This window comes from Hippocampus bargibanti, linkage group LG10, assembly GCF_051943395.1.
Source record: "Hippocampus bargibanti isolate YZ-2025 linkage group LG10, ASM5194339v1, whole genome shotgun sequence".
Taxonomy (NCBI): Eukaryota; Metazoa; Chordata; class Actinopteri; order Syngnathiformes; family Syngnathidae; genus Hippocampus; species Hippocampus bargibanti.
The window spans coordinates 5,458,492-5,479,284 of NC_142743.1; the positions used below are offsets into that span (position 1 = coordinate 5,458,492).

At 45.3% G+C, this 20,793-nt stretch overlaps 1 protein-coding gene across 1 annotated transcript in view; it reads left to right on the top strand.

The window, feature by feature from the left end:
- The first annotated feature begins 17,970 nt into the window (after nucleotides 1–17,970).
- Nucleotides 17,971–20,793, top strand: part of LOC148892203 (sodium channel and clathrin linker 1-like) — a 53,693-nt gene continuing 50,870 nt past the window's right edge. Inside the window, exons 1-3 of the mRNA XM_089006353.1 lie at nucleotides 17,971–17,999; nucleotides 18,114–18,237; nucleotides 20,627–20,749. Of these exons, the coding sequence (XP_088862479.1) occupies nucleotides 17,971–17,999; nucleotides 18,114–18,237; nucleotides 20,627–20,749 (276 nt within the window). The remainder of the gene's footprint in view (nucleotides 18,000–18,113; nucleotides 18,238–20,626; nucleotides 20,750–20,793) is intronic.

Consider the following 20,793-nt stretch of genomic DNA (forward strand, 5'->3'; position numbering starts at 1 on the left):
ACATGAAGTTTTCAGACCAAACAAAGTACCCAAAATGCATTGTGTGTCGCTTTCTCGGTCATGGGCGGTCCAAACGTGACGTCACATGGGGATTGTCATCAACTCGAAAACAAGACTTCATGAATATTCAGCGCAAGTCTTAAAACATAAACTATAGCTATATGCTCTGGAATCTTTGTAAAATACGCTCAGTCGAAGTCATTTGAAGTGATTTTATAAATTATGGACATAACTTGTCCGGAGGCGTCGGTTGTCCTTTAATGCTTTAGGTTTAGTATTCCCAAACACTCCCTCCAAATGCTCCTGGCCCGGCCCCTCTGTCAAATTTTAGAACCCAATGCGGCCCGCGAGTCAAAAAGTTTGCCCACCCCTGGTTTAGCCTGTACTTTGCATGGAATAATAAGTGAGCTATGCCTAGCTATAGTGAATCTCTCATTTGTTGTTTTTACACGGTACTCATGCGCTTGTCCCACACTAACTGCTTTTATGAAAGTGGCAGCTTTATTGCGCTTAAGGTGGGGAAAAGCTAGTCTAACCGATTTCAAGAGCTTTTCTGTATCCCCTTTTTGTGTCTCATTAGAGAGGCTATCTAACACAAGACGCTCAATGACATTAAACCCTATGATAGGACACTGTTGCTGGTTACCTTTTAGTACTAAAACTGGTACAAGTAGCCCTGGGTCCTTAGCACCAAGTTTAAATGGTAACTCAAGCCATCCCACATAAGACATATCCGTTCCATTAGCTGCCACAATATTGAGAGTATTATCAGGGTCAATAAGCTCATTCACATTTTTCAATGACACGTCAGGTAAATTCGTTTGTTTCCATAACTCATCGACAGCACCCACCCTGAGTCCCAGAGTGCTTCAACCCTTTTGTTACCCAAAAAGCACAGAATAAGACATTTCTTTCCCAATAACTCCCTGACCGAAGGTAATTTGCCACTGTTTCTTATCTGTACGGTCGACAAATGACTGCTTATGTCTCTTCTGAACGGGGCCACATGTGTGGGGCTTACATTCCATTTTCATAGCACCACTGTAACACTGGGACCTATCTGTCTCTGTGGTCACACCATGTCCCACTGGGAAAACCCTTTTGAGTTTAAAGCATGGCTCCCGGCTGGGTTCTGTGCTTTGCAGCCTGCTCTGAAATGTTCACCACTTCCACATTTAAAACAGTGCTGACAATATTCTTTACCTGTCTGAATACAAGAATAACACCTGGGCTGAGGGCAACGGGGCATGTAGTACTGCTGAGGGGCGAACCGCTGCTGGAACTGTGCTGCCCCCCTCATCGGCCTGCGACCTGGTGCTGGGTGGTACTGCTGAAGAGCTGATGGGGAGTGCTGGGTGTAGTAGTGCCTGGCTGGTTTATCTACCTGATATGGTGAAGGTGGAGTGAAGGTGGAGTGAAGACGACCCCCAAAATAGGTAGTGGTCAGGCAGACGTTCAGGTCCTCCGCTGGTGTGCTGAGAAGTGGCTGTTGGTTTCTGAATAGTCTCTTTGATCTGGGACACTTCCGCCCGCAGCTCCTTTAACAGAATCATCTCCGACCTCATCTCATTGATCTCTGAAAGGAGTTCATTCGGCACAGTAACAGCTTTTAGGCTGTCTTCTTCCCAATCGGGGCTTGTGTGTCATCTAACTGGACAGTGTTTACCGTGGTCACCCGTGGAGCAGCATTTTTCTTTTTTCCTGTCGCTCTTTTTCATTTGCACATGCTATATGTAATTTTTCGAACAGGACTTCATCTGATGTGGTGGTTAGCAGGAGGAAAGGTTGCATGTCACTCTTTACATTGTCACTCTGCAACCCTGTCAGAACTGTGTGCAGGAATAAACTCTGGACCAATGTAAGATCATGCTTCAAACCTGATTCGGCCTCTTGAGATGCAAAAATAATCCTTTGACGAAGATCCATTGCCCTCAGTAGGAAGTTCTGTGGAGACTCTTTATTGGTCTGCACTTCCGATGAGAGCTGCTTGTACAATTCAGTGGCTCCTCTCTCCTGGTAGTAAGAACGGAGAATCCTTTGTAAAGAAGGTAGGGTGAGGTTCCCTTTCCCTTTGAGGTAACTTCTCAACTGCAGACTCGGTGTTATGGCACGAACCACTGCGTCGATGATCTTGTCCCAGTGGTAGCCTTTACTGAGCCCACTTTCTATCTGTCTCACCAAACTAGGAAATGTGAGTTTGTCTTTTTGACCGAGCTCACCTATTTGTCCAGATATCTTGAAATCTTTGCGCCAGGGGCCAGTGTCTGGGGGCATGCTTCTCTTTTGCACTGCATCTTCACCTTTTTCACTTGGCTTGGCTATTCCTTGTTCAAAATCTTTTATACTTTCAATCAAGTCATTTATACGTAGCAAATCAGACATTCCTCCATCTTCTAGCTCTAATTCAGCTTTCCCGATGTAGTTTGACAAACAATTAATTAGTTGGCCTTGAGTCTTGCCTGTAAGTTTTTCTCTTTTCAGTCCAGATATTTGGATTTCAGCACATAAATGTGACAACTATTGAAAATTCAGTCCAAATAACTTGCCTTTGACGTCCAACTTTAATTCCTCTAACTCCATTTTCGAGAGGGTACACGCAGTTCAACTTCATAGACTTCCAGTGCTAGTGGTGGATGTACGCACAGAGATGCAACCAGGGCACATGTAGAAAAAACCAGTAAACCAATGCCACTCCGACTGGGTTGATTGGGGGATATTCGGCGCAAGCTTCTACCCACGGCGAGTAGACAACACGCGAACGCAAATATCCCAGCGGAGCCTTCAAAATGTTGCGCTCTCCACTATGGTAAGGGAGATACGGTGTTGTGGGATCCAAAAAAAAATACCACAAGACAAGCAGTGCGAAACGTCTTGACTCAACAGTGGTTTACTTCGAATGCCCAGATGTAATGCAAACGTATGCGTACAACTTCCTGTCCAACCCTGTAAATCGGGCCGACACGAAACACTAAACGAAGCAGGCGTTCCTTGTTTAAATAAACATTTTCGATATATATCCTTTGTAAACCAATGTAACTATGCAAATGTAACCAAAATACTCAATAAGATACATTTTAACCTATCACATTTTTCACTAACAGCGGTGACATTTGTTAGTACAAAAGAAGTTTATAGTTACGGCTAAAGGGGGGTATAACTTATTGTCTTCTTCTTCTTTTCCTTTCGGCTTTTCCCCTCAGGGGTCGCCACAGCGAATCAATGTCCTCCATCTATCCCGGTTTTGTGCATCCTCTTCCCTCACACCAGCTACCTTAATGTCCTCTTTGACCACATCCATATACCTCCTCTTCGGTCTTCCTCTCGGTCTCCTGCCTGGCAGTTCAAGGATCAGCATCCTTCTCCCGATATAGTCGCTCTCTCTCCTCAGGACATGTCCAAACTGATAGAGTGTTTATGCACATTAGTAAACATATGTTATTTCATGTTTAGCTTAGTATACATTATGATGAGTGCACGTTTAATTTCAGTCTAATAGCATTATCAATCTTATTAGTTCAATAGTCGTTGCAAAGAAGCAACAGCTCCAACTACAATCTAAGACCCTCCCAACACAGAGTTGTTCGGAACCGATTGGACGGGAAAGATCGACTTGTCCGCAACTGATTGGACAACAGATCGCCACTGTGTATGTTTAAAAACTTGTCAGAGCGGGAGCTCGTTCTCTTTGTTCTCCTATCTTTGTCCGTGTGCTCTTGTCTTCGTCCGACCGAGACGAGAAGTGCCTTTTCTGTCTCATTAGAATAAAGTAGTTTTTTGTTCACCATCTATCGTCGTTGCTGATATTTTTATCACTGAACTTCTGACAAAACCGAACCAGGAAAGACGAACAAGAATTTAATTCGAACACAAACCATCTCAGTCTGGCCTCTCTGACTTTCTCTCCAAAGCCTCTAACATGAATTGTCACTCTAATGTACTCATTCCTGATCCTATCCAACCCGGTCACTCCCAAAGAAAACCTCAACATCTTCAGCTCTGCTACCTCCAGCACTGCTTCCTGTCTTTTCTTCAGTGGCACCGTCTCCAGTCCAAACATCATGGCTGGTCTCACCACTGTTTTCTACACTTTTCTTTTCATCCTAGCTGAAACCCTTCTATCACACATCACACCTGACATTTTTCTCCAGCCACTCCAGCCTGCCTGGCCAGGCTTCTTCACCTCTTTTCCACACTCTCCATTGCTCTGGACAGTTGACCCCAAGTACTTAAAATCCTCCACCTTCTTTATCTCTTCTCCCTGTAGCATCACTCTTGGATCCCTCTCATTCGCACACATATATTCCGTCTTGCTGCGACTGATCTTCATTCCTCTCCTTTCCAGGGCATATCTCCACATCTCTAGTTTCTCCGCCACCTGTTCCCTGTTCTCGCTACAGATCACAATGTCATCTGCAAACATCATGGTCCAATGAGATTCTTGTCTAACATCGTCTGTCAGCCTGTCCATCACCATAGCAAACAAGAAGGGGCTCAGAGCTGACCCCTGGTGGGGTCCCACCTCCACCTTGAATTCCTCAGTCATACCGACAGCGCACCTCACAACTGTCTTACAGTCATGATACATGTCTTGCACCGCTCTGACATACTTTTCCGTCACTCCAGACTTCCTCATGCAATGCCACAGCTCTTCTCTGGGCACCCTGTCATACGCTTTCTCCAGATCTACAAAGACACAATGCAATTCCTTCTGACCTTCTCTGTACTTCTCTATCAGCATTCTTAAAGCAAACACTGCATCTGGCGTACTCTTTTTTGGCATGAAGTCATACTGCTGCTCACAAATGTTCACTTCTGCTCTTAGTCTTGCTTCAACTACTCTTTCCCAGAGTTTCATTGTATGGCTCATCAACTTTATTCCTCTGTAGTTAGTACAACTCTGCACATCTCCTTTGTTCTTAAAAATGGGCACGAGTACACTTCGTCTCCATTCTTCAGGCATCTGTTCACCATCATCCAAGATCTTGTTGAATAATCCAGTCAGGAACACCACCGCCACCTGTCCAAGACACTTCCATACCTCGATTGGTAAATCATCAGACCCGAGTGCCTTTGCCCCCTTCCTCCTCTTCAGCGCCCTCCTCACTTCATCCTTGCTAATGCTTGCTATGTCTTGGTCCACAACAGTCACGTCTTCTACTCTTTGTTCCTTCTCACTTTCCTCATTCATCAATTCTTCAAAGTACTCTTTCCATCTTGCCATCACACTACTGTCACCTGTTAATACATTGCCATCTCTATCCTTAATCACCCGAACCTGCTGCAGGTCCTTACCGTCTTTGTCTCTCTGCCTCGCCAGCCTGTAAAGATCAGTCTCACCTTCCTTGCTGTCTAGCCGAGCATACAAGTCATTATAGGCCTCTTGTTTGGCCTTTGCCACCTTTACTTTACCCGTGCGCTGCATCTCCGTGTACTGCTGTCTACTCTCGTCCGTCCTCTCAGTGTCCCACTTCTTCTTTGCTAACCTCTTTCTCTGTATACACTCCTGCACCTCCCCATTCCACCACCAAGTCTCCTTATCTACCTTTCTTCCACTCAATACACCAAGTACTTTCCGACCTGTCTCTGATTATGTTTGCTGTAGTTTGCCAGTCATCTGGAAGGACCTCTTGCCCACCCAGTGCTTGTCTTACCTCCTTCCTAAATGTCATGCAACACTCTTCCTTTTTCAACTTCCACCATTTTGTCCTCACTTCAGCCTATGGTTTCTTCATCTTCCTCACTGCCAGCGTCATCATCCTACACACCACCAACCTATGCTGTCTGGCTACACTCTCACCAACCACTACTTTGCAGTCACTGATTTCCTTTAGATGGCGCCGTTGACACAAAATGTAGTCTACCTATGTACTTCTGCCTCCACTCTTGTAGGTCACCCTATGTTCCGGTCTCTTCTGAAAGAAAGTATTCACAACAGCCATTTCCATTCTCTTAGCAAAGTCAACCACCATCTGTCCTTCAGCGTTACTCATCTGCAGTCCAAACCTGCCCATCACCTCATCATCTTTGTTTCTTTCGCCAACATGTCCATTGAAGTCTCCACCAATTACAACCCTCTCACTTCTCGGGATGTTCTGTATGACTTCATGAACGTCCAACCTAAATTTCTCCTTCTCTGCCAGCTCACATCCTACTTGTGGGGCATACCCTCAAACAACATTGAACCTCACGCCTTCAATTTCTAGCTTCAGACTCATCATTCTATCTGATACTCTTTTTACTTCTAAGACATTCCTAACAAACTCCTCTTTTAAGATAACCCCAACTCCATTTCTCTTTCTGTCTTTACAATGATAGAACAACTTAAACCCTGACCCTAAGCTTCTAGCCTTTCTCCCTTTCCACCTGGTCTCCTGGACACACAGTATGTCTACCTTCCTTCTCTGCATCATGTCAACCAGCTCTCTACTTTTACCTGTCATTGTTCCTACATTCAAAGTTCCTACTCTTAGTTCTGCACTCTTAGCGTTCCATTTCTCTCTTTTACTCCGGGCACAGCTCCCTCCTCTCCTTCTTCGACCAACAGTAGTCAATTTTCCACTGGCACCCTGAAGGTCAACAGTACCAATGGCGGCCGTTGTTAACCCGAGCATCGACCGATACGGTATTCGCATATTTGTTTTGGCAAACACTTGTACATCGGATGCCCTTCGTGACACAACCCTCTGTATTTATCCGGGCTTGGGACCAGCACAATAAGACACTGGCTTGTGCCCCCTTGTGGCTACATTGTGGTATGTGGTATAACGTATTGTGATTATTTTTATTATTATGATTATTGTTATTTAAGTGCAGTGCATATATTAGAGGAATTTCTCGACATTCAAGTCGGAAATTGTGTAGTTAGCTAGGGGGTTAAATAGACACGCATGGCGGTCAGTGATCCGAGTGGAATTCCTAATTGGGAATTGGATTATATCAGACTTCCACGCTAACCAGCTTCTTTCAGATTGACAGAAGATATGTCCTTGATTGGCTGGTCTAGCGACCGGGCCAGAGAGGGCCCTGCCCTATAGAATGTTTTTTTATCTTTGAATGAATGGAAATTATGTTTGTTCGTTTTGTTTTGTGTTTTGTTTGTGGGAATTTTTATTGTTTAGAATGGGTGACTTTGGACTGACCTGATCAGACCGGACTTGGAAGTGTATGAAAGACGTGAAAGAATGAGGTAATGTTGAGTCAAGGGACAAATCACCACACCAATGCAGATTACACAGGTAGAACACATTTTGCTCAATGCAAAGGTAAAAATATGTATTTGGAAGTACAACTGTTTAATTGGACACGAGCCAGAGATGATCTGGCTGTTAAAAGGCAATGGTTTATGATGTTATTGTTCCTCAAGCCACATCAGACAAGAGCAAGTGTAACCGGCCTCAGGCCTAGGGGATACCTGGGTCGGTCCAAAAGCGTCACAAGCCGGTAGCACTGTGAACGACAAGGAAGAGACTACACCAGACCAACGTGTGTTACTCAGCTTTACACAGCGACAGCGATTTATTACTGACTGCGCATGCGTGAGCTGAGCCAACATTGTCTTCCTCTGTTCCGTTCACAGGTAGTAGTCTAATCGAATAAACATACAGTAACAGAGGTCGTTTCTAAACCCCTACACTCTCCCCTGCTTTAAGAGATGTCTTCCGACATCCTGAACTACACCAACAAAAAGTAGTAGTCAAGTACAAGTAAAAGAACAGTCATCTGTCTGGTCTCTGTAGTGTGGTGTCAGTCACATTCAAGTGCAAGTCTGCTGTCTAATAAGTCCATATACCGTTGGGTAGTAATAGGCTTCAGGTCACACTGGATAATGAGTCATGGGGTAAGGCATGCAAGTATACAAGACATTTGCTCCAGGTCTCCAGGGCTGGTATGATGGATGACCCAAGTGTTCATATGTGAATATTTCTCTGGGTCTTAGAGTCCGAGTAGACCTTCTTGCAAGCAATTCCATTCCACTTTGTGACTCTGTGTCCGGTTCCACCAACTCCGCCGGCGCTCCTGCATCACCCTCATTATCATCCATTAGAGGTTGTTCCGGGCCGTCCTCAGCAGGCAGTGTGTCAGCTGGTGTTGGTTTTGGTAATAATGCTGGTATGACAAATGGAACAGCTTCCTCTAGCTGCTGCATATCCTCTGGTTCCGTAGTTTGTGCCTGGGGTTGGAATTCTGGTGCTACAGCTCTGAGATTGTGCGGTTAAGGTTGAGACGCCCGATGACTGACTGTCTTCCTTGTATACACAGGTAGCCGTCGGAGATTGTTTGAACATCCCTCCTTTTCATCTGAATATTCAGACTCCTGCCCAACTGCTTCTCTGCTATAAGCCTGTCTGTCTGGCTGTTTTTTTCTGTCTATTTTGCACCCTGCATTTCTGTTTATTTTGCACATTACAGGGCTGTTCAACAGGCAAATCGTTGACAGAAAGCAGGAGGTTACAGTGCAACATACGCATAGTTTTGTCTCCATTTTCTGCCTGAACCTTGTACACTAGTCCATCACCCACTCTTTCAACGACCCTGTGGACTCTTTCCTCCCAGTAAGCCCGGAGCTTGCCAGGTGCACCTCTCTCAGATAGGTTCCTGACAAGCACACGATCACCTGGCTGGGTGCAATGCCTTTAACACCACGGTCATAGTATTTCTTCACTTTTTCAGAGCTCTTTTGACTGTTCTCGGAGGCAATTCTGTAAGCATCTTGCATTTGACAGGCTCACTTCCGTGCATGTTCCTGTCGGCTTTTTACTTCTTCGTCAGCTGCCAGACCAAAAACTAAGTCGATGGGCAACCGGAGGGACCGGAGGGATCATAGAGGAGGAAGAATGGTGAATAGCCAGTGGACTCATGTCACATACAGTTGTACACATGAACTACACGAGGCAAATAGTCTTTCCACTCAGCTTTCCTTTCTTCTTGGAGAGTGCGGAGCATCTGTAACAGTGTTCTATTCAGACGTTCGACAGGGTTGCTCTGTGGATGGTATGGGGTGGTTCGGGAATGCGCAATTCCGGACAACTGTTGGAGCCGCTGGAATAGACTGTTTTCAAACTCCAGACGTTGATCATAGTCTCTCAGGATAAGAAAACTGTGAAATAAAATCACTAAACATTTTCTCAGCAGCAGTCTTGCCTGACTTATTCTTAGTCGGGTAGGCTTGTGCGAAACGAGTAAAGTGGTCTACCAGGACTAGAATATACTCATAGCCTCCTTTACTTGGCTCAAGATGGAGATAATCAATAGAAATGAGCTCAAATGCGGCACTAGTAGTGATGTAGCCCATGGGTGCTTTTTCTGGAATGGTGGGTCGTTTCTGTTTGATGCAGGAACACTGGCGAATTACGTAGTTTTCTATTTCGTGCAGCATGAATTGCCAATAGAACCTCTGTCTTGCAAACCCATGTCATCATGCAGGTGTTTGAGCACAGTCGACTTCAGCTTACTAGGGAGAACGAGCTGTTTCCATTTCCCCGCCTGCCTGTATAAAATTCCCTTGTCCACTTTGAGTCTATTCTATTCGTGTACTAGTCTCCTTGACTTTGGTCCCATTTGTCTTTATCTTTGTCATTGGGGTCCCATTCCCTCCTCTTCAGTGTTATCACCACATAGATTGATGCATCCTCTTCCTGAGCAGCTCTGATGTCATCTGGAGTGATAACGGGGACTGTCACCGGAAGAACATCCTCGCCATCAGAGGTGAGTTGCAACACAGCCATCCATGGGACATCATCTAGCCACAGCTTTGTCCCCCTGCCATATAGTGGAAACTATGTCTGGGGGCAAAGTTTCAGTGTACACCTCTGTGTGTCCCTCCAGTTTAACTGGATATCGCGACAGTGTGTCGGCATCAGCATTCGCCTTGCCCGGCCTGTACTTTATTGTGAAGTGTAAATCCGCCAACTCACCCACCCAGCGATGTCCGGTAGCATTGAGTTTGGCCGTCCGTGCTTAGGACATACGCAAGGGGGTTATTGTCCGTGTACACAGTGAATGTGGGTGCATAGTACAGCTAATCTCAAAATTTGTCGCAGATTGCCCACTTCAACGCCAGAAAGTCAAGCTTTCCAGAATGGAGATGGTACTTTTTTCTGAAGGCGAGAGTGTTCTGGATCCAGAAGCAACAACGCAAAGTTTATCTCCCTGCTGCTGATAAAGCACAGCCCCCAGACCTTCATTGGATGCGTCAGTATTTAACACAAACACAAACGCAGTTTAAAGTCTGGGTAGGCTAAAATAGATGGACTGGTCAATATATCTACCAGGCGGGAGACGACAGTACTGTGTTCGGGGGCCCACTGGACAGGTATACCAGAGGGAAGCTGGCCTGACTTGGTGACTTTCCTTTGGCGTGAAACAGTGTTGTTAACTGGTCTCTGGTCAGGCTGAGTGGCACCCTCTACAAGTTTAAACAGCGGCTGTGCAATCCTAGCAAAGTTCTGTACGAAGGATCTATAATAGCCCAAAAAGCCCAATAAAGCTCTGACTTTCCCCACATTGCTTGGTTCTCTTTCTTTTAACTGCAAAACGGCTTCCAGGTATTTAGGGTCTATGCGGACACCGTCACTTGACACGAGACGACCTAAGTACAGTGAGACCTCAACTTACGAAGGCCTTATAATACGAACTTGTCATCATACGAAGGGCAGCGAAAAAAACCCACCACAGGGTCGTGTTCAGCCCAAGAAGAAACACAATAAAATCATTGTCGCTGAGAAGAAGAAGATAATTGAAAAACACGAACGACCTGTGCGTTTGTGTGATTTAGCGACAGAGCGCGGCTATGCTAAGTCCACCATCGCTACCATCCTTCGCAACAAAGAAGCTATCAAAGGTGCGTCTGTTGCAAAAGGTGTTTCCATGCTCTTAAAGCGACGGGGCAATCGAAGAAGTTGAAAAACTTCTGTTAATTTGGATTCACGAAAAGCAGCTATCCGGCGACAGCGCGAGTAAAGCTATTTTATGCGAGAAACCACGGCTAATTCACGCCGATATCGCCATCCGCCAACCTGGAAGTTCGGCGCTTATTCAGGATTTTAAAGCCTGTAACGGATGGTTCGAGAACATCTGAGGGCGAGGAGGAGAAGGCAATGTTGGCAAAGTGGAATGATGTACAGGCTTTTACCGAACAGTTCCATCCAGAAAAGACTGGCTATGACAATCATCAACATGATGAACGATAATGTGATGCCTCAGCCTCGTAACACCTTACAAGTCAGAAAGCAACAGGTGTCAATTAAGAGGTTTTTAATCAGCAAAAAGGATGAGGAGTCTCCAAAGAAGCAAAGAGAAGCCACACCAGAGGTTAAGTTACCAACAGTCCTTCTGTGACTCTCCTTCCATAAGCCATCAACGACCATCAAAAAGGTAAATACAGCTTTATTTTACAGCACAGTTTATTTCTTTAATTACAGTCCTCATGTAATGTGCCTCTCTTTCCAAACAGCAAGTCCCTTTGACCTTCGACCTCCAACGCCATTCCATCAAGTCATCAATGACCATCACAAATGTATATAAAGTGACTTTATGATACAATGCAGTGTATTTCTTTAATTACAATACCATACCACATTTATTATGCATAGGATAAGGTAGGTTGTGTGTAGTTTTAAGGCTTATTTAGTTGAAAAGTATATTTTATGGAAACCCGGGAACGGATTATTCCCATTTTAATGGTTTCCTATGGGAATTTTTTTTCGAGATACACACTTTTCACCTTAAACATTCTGTCTGGGAACCAATTAAGTTCGTAAGTTGAGGTCTCACTGTACCTCAATTGTCGTCTGAACAGTTCACATTTATTTCGACATAGCTTTATGCCATGCTCCCACAGGCGGTGAAGCACTTTCCTCAGGTCCTCTATGTGTTCATGAAATGATTTTGAAAAGCAGAGCACGTCATCCAGATAAGGATAGCAGCATTCGTCCCTCAGGTTATCAAGAACGCCCTCCATACATCTTTGAAAGGCCGCTGGGGCATTAGTTAGGCCGAATGGGAGGCGGAGCCACTCGTACAGCCCCCCAAGGGGTGCTGAAAGCCGTGAGATGCCTGGAACTCTTATCAACAAAGCCCTGGTGGTAAGCGCTGCCTTGGTTGAGTATTGAGAACCAAGAGTAGCCCCCCAGGTTATCCAGAAGGTCTTGAATGCATGGGAGTGGGTGATGATCGGGGACAGTTTTGCGATTTAGCTCCCTAAAGTCAACGCACAGGCGCAAGCTTTTATCTTTTTTCCTAACACAAACCACAGGGGGTCTGTGCTGAAGTGGATTTTTTTATACAACCATGATGAAGTAGGTTTTGCACATAGTCTTTGACCTCTTTGTAAAGGGGTTTTGGAATGGCATTGCACGCTTTTGCACCGGCGTGTTGTCAGTGAGCTGAATCTTGAGTTGTAGGTTTGGAATGCAACCTATATCAGCATCATCTTGTCACGTTCCGGCGGCGACAGTGGCAGCTGATGAGCAGGAACGTTGGGGTTAGGTGGTGGATCGCTAAGCAGGACAGAGGCGTTGGTGCAGACAATCGATTTATCAACAGAAATAATGACTAAACAAACAATGCTAGTGGGCGAGCGGCGACAATCCACCCAACCACACTAACTAACGAAATAAAAAGGCACACGAGGGTGCAAAACAGCCCACGACGTGGGGCAGTAAAATAAACGCGATCGTGGCTAGAATAATATCCTCGGGCAAAGCAACTGACGTACTGAATATCCATACACAGTACTGGTAAGGCCTGAGGCGAAGTATCTTCCGACGCTGGGTAAGTGCCATCGTCGGGTTTAAATGTCCACAAGTCAGTGATGAGGGAATTGACAGCAGCTGGCAGACGGCGGGAGCGGAGGCTCCTCCCAGCTGTCAACTCGCTCATGACAGTACCCCCCCCCCCCCCCTCAACGGACGCCTCCTGGCGGCCCACCCGGTTTGGATGGGTAAGCCTCATGGAATGCCCTCAGGAGCGATGGGTCTAGGATCCAGGCTCGAGGGACCCATTGACGATCCTCCGGTCCGTAGCCTTCCCAGTCGACGAGGTACTGGATGCCCTTTCCCCTGCGCCGCGAATCCAGGATCTCCCGCACTGCGTAGGCCGGTCCTCCGTCCACCATCTCTGGGGGGGTTGAGCAGGGGGAGGAGCCAAGGGGCTGGATTGCACCGGTTTGAGGAGAGAGACATGGAAAACCGTATGGACCTTCATGGAGGCGGGCAGCCGGAGTCGGACTGCGACCAAGTTGATGATGGCCTCCACGGCGAAGGGCCCGCGAATCGCGGCCCCAACTTGGGAGTGGTCCCGGCCAGCCGTAGGTCCTTTGTGGACAACCAGACCTTCTGGCCCACCTGGTAAGCCGGTGCAGGACGACGACGACGATCCGCTACCTTCTGGTTCCGGGCCGCCGTGCGTGATAGGGCTGCCCTGGTCTCCCCCCATACACGATGGGCCCGCCGAAGATGGTGTTGTATCGACGGGACCGCCACCTCCCCCTCCTGTGTAGGAAAGAGCGGCGGCTGGTAGCCATAGGCCGACATAAACGGTGACCGACCTGTGGCTGAGGAGACCAGGTTGTTGTGGGCATATTCCACCCACGGGAGATGGATGGACCAGGCCGAAGGACGATGGAGGCACACGCACCGCAGGGCCGCCTCCAGGTCCTGGTTCTTCCTCTCGGTCTGGCCGTTGGACTGTGGGTGGTAACCGGAGGACAGGCTGGCCGACGCCCCCATGGACCTGCAGAAACGCCTCCAGACACTTGGTCCGACACTATGTCAGTAGGGATCCCGTGGACGACGTGTTTGACCAATAGTGTCGCCGTCTCGATGGCGGATGGCAACTTGGTCAACGGCACGAAGTGTGCCGACTTGGAAAACTGGTCCACTATTGTGAGGATGACCGTCTTACCCCGGGATGGGGGAAGGCCGGCGATAAAGTCCAAAGCTATGTGGGACCAAGGGTGCGGGGGAACGGGTAGGGGTCGGAGTAGTCCTGCCGGGGGCTGATGGCAAACCTTGCCACAGGCGCACGACGGGCAGGCCTTAACGAAGTCCGCCACGTCGTCGCGGAGCCGCGGCCACCAGAATCGCTGGGAGACGAGGTGCTCGGTGCGACTCACCCCTGGAGGCCCCCACTGCAGCACCTGCGAGTGCAGCGACTGGGGAACGAATAGTTTGCCTGTGGGAGTGTTATCGGGAGCCTCCAGGACCCTCCGTTCAACCTCCCACTGGAGCGCCCCCACGATCTGGCGGCCGGGCAGGATGGGTTCCACGAGGTCTTCCTTGCCAGCAGGCTCGTGGAGGGTGTCGGGCTTGGTGTTTTTGGTCCCTGGACAGTAAGTGAGGGTGAAGGAGAAGCAGGTTAAGAAGAGCGCCCACCGTGCCTGGCGTGCGTTCAGCCCAAGCATTGGCAAACTACGGCCCGCGGGCCGCATAGATAAGCTTTTTAATCCAGCCCGCCGAACCTGCGAAATTATAGTAAAAACAGTGTCTGAAACTCATGACAAAAAAAAATAGTGGACAACAGGGCAGGTAACTGAAAAGCTGCCTGCACTATTTTTCACAACTTGAAGCACAATGAGACAATGAATGACATTAAAAAACATTGTCATAAAGTATAAAGTTTGTTTTTTTTAATCAAGATTGTATTTACTACAAATGCTACCTTGCTTAATTTACGGTAAACGTGGATGGCTAGATTTTGCTGCAGTAGTCGATTGTCATTGAGGTGCACAATGCGACGTTTGCATTGGTTCCTACGAACCACTAAGCCCCTTTCATAAGTCTCACGTACACTTTACAGTCACGGTTTAATGTAAATTTACGTTTTGTAGCGTCACATATGTTGTTAGCTTCTTTTGAATATTTCTTCTGGGCTGAGGTTCTGTGCATCTATTTTGGAAAATTATATGCAATTGCACGACTTTATAACGCTTGCGAAAGTCCGGAAGAAAGAAGCAGGCTTCTGATTGGCTGCCGTGCCGAGTGTGCAAATTTCACTGCAGGTAGCCTATGTCTGTGTGCTCGGCGACGGTACACGTGTATTGTTTGCGCGTGAAGGCGAGGGCGTCAGTGAGGAGTTTGTTGAGCGGTCAGGACAAACCATCTATGATTTGGCGGAATTTAACACAAGTAGGTATTATTGAGCTTGAATATTTCATTGTGGAATAATGTGTTTTGAATGTTGAAAGTGATTCAATTTTTCAATAAATGTTGATTTCTTTAACTTTGTCCCTTCAATGAAAACTTATTAAAAACAGACGCAATCTTGATGAATCACAGTGCATATGTTATTTTAATCTATTTCCATTTCCTCCTCCAAGTATCTGCGAAATAGTATGTAAACGCCATATTCCTTGAGTCAAATTTATTAACTGATCTGGGATATTTTTCACATTTGAAAGACAGTTAATAAATTGGGTTCTTACTGTGCTATGAGGTTTGTACACACTACATTTAAAGGACAACCGGCACCATTTTTTTGTGTTTCCCACTGACATCAGAAAAACGTTTTATAGCATCTAAAATACCCAAAACAGCAGACTGATATTTTTAGTTAAATGATAAACACCAATAAAAATGACTTCAAAATGAATCCGGAAATGGACAGTTTCAGAAGGTCCCACCCCCTTGTTCGTGACGTCACGCCAAGACGTCTTGGCTTGCTCGAGAATCAAAACAATGGCTTCAGATTCGGAGAAGATGTTTTCTTGTTACTCATCCAGTTATGAATATGATTCAAATAGTTCTAAAGAGGAAAGCATAAATGTTTGCAATTGATTCAAGGAGTCCTCCCATATCAATTCAAGCCATCAATGACAGCAATGTAGCACCCAGAAAATGCAGTAGATTGCACCAAGCTCCGTTGGAAATGGGCTGATTTGTCAGCTGGGAATTTGTGTCAGCGAATATCAAATAGTTGTCTTGGTGCAACACACAACGATTCAGACTGGCGTTATTTATGTGTTTTCCTTATAATTTCGCCATCAACACTGATCAACACGAAGTTTTCAGACCAAACAAAGTACCCAAAATGCATTGTGTGTCGCTTTCTCGGTCAGGGGCGGTCCAAATGTGACGTCACATGGGGGATCGTCATCAACTCGAAAACAAGACTTCGTGAATATTCAGTGCAAGTCTTAGAACGTAAACTATAGCTATATGCTGTGGAATCTTTGTAAAATACGCTCAGTCAAAGTCATTTGAAGTGATTTTATAAATTATGCCTTGTCCGGAGGCGTCGGTTGTCCTTTAATGCTTTAGGTTTAGTATTTCGGGCCCAAAAACTCCCTCCAAATGCTCCTGGCCCGGCCCCTCTGTCAAATTTTAGAACCCAATGCGGCCCGCGAGTCAAAAAGTTTGCCCACCCCTGCGCTAGCCACAATCTGCACTTGCCGCGCTATCCATGCGTCACTAATTCGCTTGTCTCAAAGCGAATTAGTGACGCACAACTACCCGCTGTTGCCACCTGCTGGTATGGAAGAGTACTACGTGAATACTCTGCCAGGCGCTAGACAGCACAGGCACACCTCTTCTTTTCCTTTCGGCTTTTCCCTTCAAGGGGGCCACAGGCCACAGCAAATCAATTTCCCGCGGCACACCTGACAATATCTCGCGGCACAGTGGTGTGCCGCGGCATACTGGTTGAAAAACACTGACCTAATGTATGTTACTGTCTCTTACGCGACTATGCGATTATGTCACCTAATGTATGTTGCCAACTATTTACAAAATATTAAGTATGCAGAAAGATTTGCTGAGACACACCTCTGATTTACTTCTAGAAGCTCCACGAGCTATTCAAAACCAATGGTTTTGTTTACTTTTGTTGTGTTTTGTTTGCAATGTTGTTTGTTTGTTTCTATTACTTTGTATGTTTGCATGCCATTTGAATAAAAAAAACGCACGTCACTGCTGTAAAACTAAGTTTGTCGCACAACTCACAAGGCTTTTAAATACCAAGACGTTTAGTGCATTTTACCTTTCGCCGGTAGGTGGTAATATTTGTCCCTGAATGGACCAGACCATTATCTGTTTCTTTTACTCTCGATTTTGTTTGTGAGATTGAAAGCATAAAACGAGTAAACGCATGAATGAATCTTCTATTGTTCATTTATCTCACTACGCGATGGCAGTTTAGAATTCACACTATTTTGTTTGCAGTAAAGATTCAGCAATGGAAAAAGGTTCATCACATCCAGGTAATTCCTTCTCTGAGTGGACTGTCGAGGTTGATTTGACTGAAGGCCACTCGTTCCTGTATTCCCCTTTAAACGCTGTGGCGACGTGCCTAATTTACAGCTTTATGTGCCTTCGCGATGACCTAATGAGCAAGGCTAAGTCGTTACATACGTCATTTAAAAAGTTTGAAATCTTCAGTGTAGTTTTATAAACAAATGGTTGCGGCTGCAGCTCATCCCCTCGCATGTGTGGCCTCCACCAAGCATTGTATTTTGAAACCCGAAAGTGGACATCGTCATACTTTTGTAGACGTATTCAAGGTGAACTAAAATTGTCCAGACAGGTTTGTTTGCGTTTCTGTTTTAAATGTTGACCACAACATTTAATCGTCGGATTAAATTACATATCTCACGACATTTATCAACGTGAAAAGGAAACGAGCAGACTGCGAATGAATATCCTGCTAGTCGGTTTAAAGGTCTGACACAACACAGATTCCTCTTTCTAACATTTAAACATTAGATAATTATTATCCTGAATTTAAGTTACATGTATAGATACATTTTAATTGATTCAACGGGTATACTTTATATAGATTTTCTTATGCTCCAAATTGCTACTGTTCTTAGTGGTTATTTAGGCTTCTGTCTTAACATTACTGCATTTACATTGTAAATATGACTGCTGTGGAATAAAAGGCTAAAGTAACATCACAGCTCAATATCATAGATATATATATCAGATTATTATTGTTGTTGTTTTTTGAAAAGCACTGATAGCAGATGTCAAAGTCAAGATGGAGAAAGATGTACATGAGAACGAAAGGTACATGAGCTTTACTGGTGTCTCTACAACACACTCCAAACTTTTTTTAATGTGATGGCTATATGTAGAAATGTGTTGTTATTGTTTTCATTTCATAAAATAATTCAATGACAGGCTCCCCGTGAAAGAATCAATGGGCAATGAGCCTCAATCACTCCCATCAGAATTGGGGTGCAGTGCAACGGTGGAGGAAGAACTCATGAAGAACTATGAATCACTAGTACAGCTGTATAAAAAGGTCTGTACACATGACATGTCCAAAATACATCAAAGGGAATGTGATTACCATAATAATAATACATTTCATTTAGAAGCGCCTTTCAAAACTCTCAAGACACTTTTGTTACTGCATACTGATGATCACAATGACGAGCCAGGTAGAGCTTTTTTCCCACCTATATGCAACTTGCATCCGATCTTTTAGAGCAGAGGTCCCCAACCCCCGGTCCGTGGGTCATTTGGTGCCGGGCTGTGCAGAAAGAATAAATAATTTACATAATTTCTGTTTTATTTATTATCTGAGTCCGAACTATGTTTTATTTTGCTTTTAAAATAGTTCAAGCGCGACTTACCAGCCACAAAAGACCCACGAACTGCCAAGAAATGGATCCGCAACCAATTTGTCAACAAAGCAGGTGAATCCAGCATGCCTGTGCAAGAGGAAGAACAACTGCTGGAGATCGCAAATGATGGCGGACTTAAAAGTATGTTTGAGACAACAACTCTGCCGTTCTGGATTAAAGTGATGGCAGAATACCCCGAGATCGCCACAACAGATCTGAAAACCCTGTTGCCGTTTCCGACATCTTATTTGTGTGAAGCAGGGTTTTCTGTAGTGACAGTAACCAAAACAAAACTACGAAGTAGACTGGACATAAGCAAGACACTTCGGGTGTCATTGTCTCCCATTATCCCTAGGCGGGACCGTCTCGTTGCAGAGAAACAAGCTTAGGGGTCCCACTGATTCAGTTGTAGTGAGTTGCATTTTTCATGCGCTTTGTACTTGTACTTGTACTTTGTGGTGTATCTTATTTTGAAGGCACGTTTAAACATTACCATGGTGACCATAGAGCGTTAAGGGGCAGAGACGATATCACATATGTTGTTGGCGCGATGTTACCAGGACTCTGCTAATAAAGTTGTATAAAAATACAAAATGGATTCCCGTTTATTATATTTAAAAGAAAGAAAAAAAAACAGTTTCGATGCCTGTCGTATCATTTTATTTGTTTTATTTATCCGCCGGTCCGTGAAAATATTGTCTGACATTAAACCGGTCCGTGGCGCAAAAAAAGGTTGGGGGCCACTGCTTTAGAGCATTCCGAATCGCTCAATTTAGATTTTTTTTCCAAATTTGACCTGTGTCGAAACATGTAGTCCTAGATCAGACACCTGTCTGATTTTTTTTACAATAAATTCACACTGAATGGCTAGGTCACATATATCTGACCTAGATAAATAGCGATGTTCAGACTGCAGGTCTGAATGCTCATTTCAGATTTTGGGGTCAATTTTGATTTAAGACAAGACAAAACAAGATAAGAAAACCAAACCTTTATTTAATTTAAAACAGATTCGTTTCTTACAGACAGTGTATTTTAGGTGTTCAATTATCTGACATGCGGCCGGGTAGTCGAGTGGTTAGCACACCGGCTTGTTCTCCCCGGACCCGCGTGCGTTTTCTCCGGGTCCTCCGGTTTCCTCCCACACTCCAAAAACATGCATGGCAGGCAGATTGACCACTCCAAATTATCCCGAGGTGTGAGTGTGAGTGACTGTTGTATGTCTTTGTGTGCCCTGCGATTGGCTGGCAACCAATTCAGGGTGTCCCCCGCTTCGTGCCCGAAGACAGCTGAGATAGGGTCCAGCAACCCCCGCGACCCTAATGAGGAATAAGCGGTACGGAAAATGAGATAAGAATTATCTGACATGTTTCGGCGTATACTTCCGCCTTCGTCAGAGTGTGTCACGGATGTTGTTGTGACGCGCCTTTTTCAGCTGGTATTACAAGGAGGGCGTGACCTAGTGTCGGATCTGACAGGCAAGTCACGCCCCCGCGCTGTCCACTCGTCCCTCCAGGATGCTGCTCCAGGTGGTAGAGAGCATGTAAGCTCCCTATTAGATATCAAGTAGACAGGATGAATTTAATACAACTAAACCAAACCTTTATTTGTCTCACTATGGAGAAATTCCCAATTCAGTAAAGTTATGAAAGAAAGAAGTAGAAGAACAAAATGTAGGAGCTGCTGTAAAGCCACTCTTATGGCGCCATCTCGAAGTCAACATGACACCACAAAAACAATTCTGATCTAATAATCAATATGAATGCTTGCAAAATTGTATCCCGCTGGATACCCTCCAGTTGATGATATGAAGATTTTGGTATCCATGACCATTTACACAATAATTTATTTAAAAAATCTTGTATCGCCCAAAGACAGTCCACTTGGCCTACGGCCCACGTAAGGATAAGTGGATTGGATAATTGATGGATTGATGGATACTTTTTCATCAATTTCATTGGGCTTCATTAATTTGTCATAGTGGTTATAATACTGTGTGACATATTCCTTTGAGTGAGTTGTACTCTAAATTATGTCTATACTCTGTGTTCTGCTATTGATCAGGAGCGCTTGAATGCCATGGAAATGTGGCAGAAAGCAGCACAAGACGTGGAACAATTCCAGGTGCTGTACCACAAGGCTTTCACTGATGGGCAGGAGGCAGATGCAGTGACAAAGAAGTTCAAGGTATAATAATATACAGCAACTTTTTATTTAGTCACACAAGGTTG